This window comes from Penaeus vannamei, chromosome 25 (assembly GCF_042767895.1).
Source record: "Penaeus vannamei isolate JL-2024 chromosome 25, ASM4276789v1, whole genome shotgun sequence".
NCBI classification, from domain to species: domain Eukaryota; kingdom Metazoa; phylum Arthropoda; class Malacostraca; order Decapoda; family Penaeidae; genus Penaeus; species Penaeus vannamei.
Genome location: NC_091573.1, coordinates 27,940,611 through 27,943,110, shown reverse-complemented (window position 1 = coordinate 27,943,110; position 2,500 = coordinate 27,940,611). Strand labels below are relative to the sequence as shown.

The window sequence follows — 2,500 nt, the reverse complement described above, 5'->3', positions numbered from 1 at the left end:
CATCATCATCATCATCACCATCATTATGAAATCTATTTTCATTTCCCTCCGTCTTTTTGAGCCATTTATTCCGTAAACCAGATTCCTTGCATACAATTTTCGTAGGAGTCCAAAAAGTTATATTTTTTAAATCACCCAAACTGACCCTAACCAGCGCGCATTAAGACCAAAAAGAAATAGATCTGTAGATTATGACATTCTCCAAACATCATATTGCATTTCAATTTCTTCATTTCCCTCTTTACTAATTCATTTATCTATCCATCTATTTATTTAAATACTCATTTTCCCCGTACTAGCTGGAGCTTCGTCTGACTGGAGGCCCGACGAAGAGCCAGGGCCGCGTGGAGGTGAAGCTGGCGGGCAAGTGGGGGACGGTCTGCGACGATGACTTCGACGACTACGACGCTCAGGTAACTTCCGCTGAACTCCGGGTGGTGAGAGTGGTGATGCCCGAGATTTTATTGTTATCGTCTTCATCATTATTGATATCAGTATCATTGTTTTCATTTTTTATTGTTGTTATAAGAATAAAGCCTGAACGAAGATGCAAATACACGCCCTTTCCTTCCCTTTCTCATCCTGCGCCCCGCCTCCCTCAGGTCGTGTGTCGGATGCTAGGTTACCAAGGCGACGCCGTGGCTCACAAGAACGCGCGTTTCGGCCGTGGCTCCGGACCCGTCTGGCTGGACTCCCTGGACTGCACGGGCGAGGAGTCCGACCTCAGGCTGTGCAAGAAGTCGCCTCCGGGAGCCTCGGACTGCGTGCACTCCGAGGACGCGGCGGTATCGTGTTACGGAACCAGGTATTATGGGTTGCGGTTTTCAGTTGAGTGTTCTTTGTGGTGAGTTAGGGAGAAGAGGGGTGCCGGTATTATGGTAAGGATTTTGTAAGTAAAGTCTCATCACTGATGTGCACAAGGCCTTGTATAAGTACTTATATAAGAAGTCTATATAAGTATAGTACTTGCATTGACCCTACTTATATAGACCTTGGGTGTGCACGCTTGCTCAGGATTGCGCCATTGGTACTTTTCTTGGAGGTCCAGGGTTCTCTTCACCAAGGCTGTCAGATTAGAATTTGCCCCGACGGCGTAAACATCTTGCTGGAACTGAGCTGAGGCGGTGAGTGACGCGTATACCACGGCCAAAGCTCTTCATGATGTTTGCGGTGGCTGGTTTTCAAACAATAGATCGGCTCATTGATATTTGTCAACATAATCTACCGAAAGACAAAGGATTTGTGAGAATGGAAATATATGTGAAAACGTCACAGGTATATATATACACCTCCCTCTTTAGAGAAATCTTTCCATCCCTCAAAAATCTGAAATCAAATACGCCTTCCTGCACTACGTCTTCAACAAATCATGCAAAGGAGATTGATTTCATCTAACAACACATTTTTATAGTAAGAAGACAGCAATTGCTTTGGTGTTGCATTGCTTATATTCTGATTGTGGAATAAGAAAGATAACATTAATGACAATTGTGAAAATGATAACTGTTATAATGATAATGGTACAAAATAACAATAACAATAATATTGAAATATATACTTAAAAGGATACTAACAGAATATTTGCATACGATGAGTATCCAGAAAAAATATCAACAATTTTATAATAGTTTATGTTCATTAACGTTTTCTGTTATGAAAGACCGCCACTCTGGTACTCCGATAGTAGTGACGTCACACCCTTAGTAATGTATGTGCATAAACCCTTATATTATGGGGTGCTGTTTACAGCTGTGTTCTGTCATGATGAACGTAGGAAGAAGCTATTCAGTAACAGGTATTAATTATGGAGTGCTGTTTTGTTTGGGTGTTCTGTCACGTCAAAAGGTGTTCAGTACCAGGTTTTATGGCGTGCTGTTTGCGGTTAGGGCGCTTGACCAGCCGTTCTTCTTCTGCCTTGGTGTTTGAGAGAGCAGAACACCAAGTATTATGGGACGCTGTTTCCGGGTTTTTGCTCTTCAGTCTGTGTGTAAGCGTGGATGGGTTTCTTCAAGAGTGCCAGGTTTTATGAATTGCTGTTTGCGGTTGGGTGCTCTTCTATGGTGTACGTTGGAGAGAGGTTGTTCAGTACCAGGTGTTATGAGGTTCTCTTGTTTATTATGGTTGGGTGCTTTACTATGGTGTACGTTGCGGAGAGGAGCACCCGGTATTATGGGTTGCTGTTTGCGGCTTGTTCTTCTGTCATGGTGTACGTGGGGTGGAGTTTGTTCAGTACCGGGATTTATGTAGTGCTGTTTACGGTTGGGTGTTCTGTCTTGGCGTATGTAGTTTGGATGGGGTTCTTCAGGAGTACCACGTTTTATGGGGTGCTGTTTATGGACGGGCGCTTTAGGGGAGACTGCTCTAACTCGCTCATTTTCTCTCTCTCTCTCTCTCTCTCTCTCTCTCTCTCTCTCTCTCTCTCTCTCTCTCTCTCTCTCTTTCTCTCTTTCTCTCTTTCTCTCTCTCTCTCTCTCTCTCTCTCTCTCTCTCTCTCTCTCTC

General features: G+C 43.8%; 1 protein-coding gene across 4 annotated transcripts in view; it reads left to right on the top strand.

The window, feature by feature from the left end:
• LOC113804116 (uncharacterized) overlaps positions 1–2,500 on the top strand; it is a 139,313-nt gene that overhangs the window by 129,898 nt on the left and 6,915 nt on the right. For all 4 annotated transcript variants that reach the window (XM_027354953.2, XM_027354951.2, XM_027354952.2 and 1 more), the window contains 2 exons: positions 300–413; positions 603–805. In XM_027354953.2, the coding sequence (XP_027210754.2) occupies positions 300–413; positions 603–805 (317 nt within the window). The remainder of the gene's footprint in view (positions 1–299; positions 414–602; positions 806–2,500) is intronic.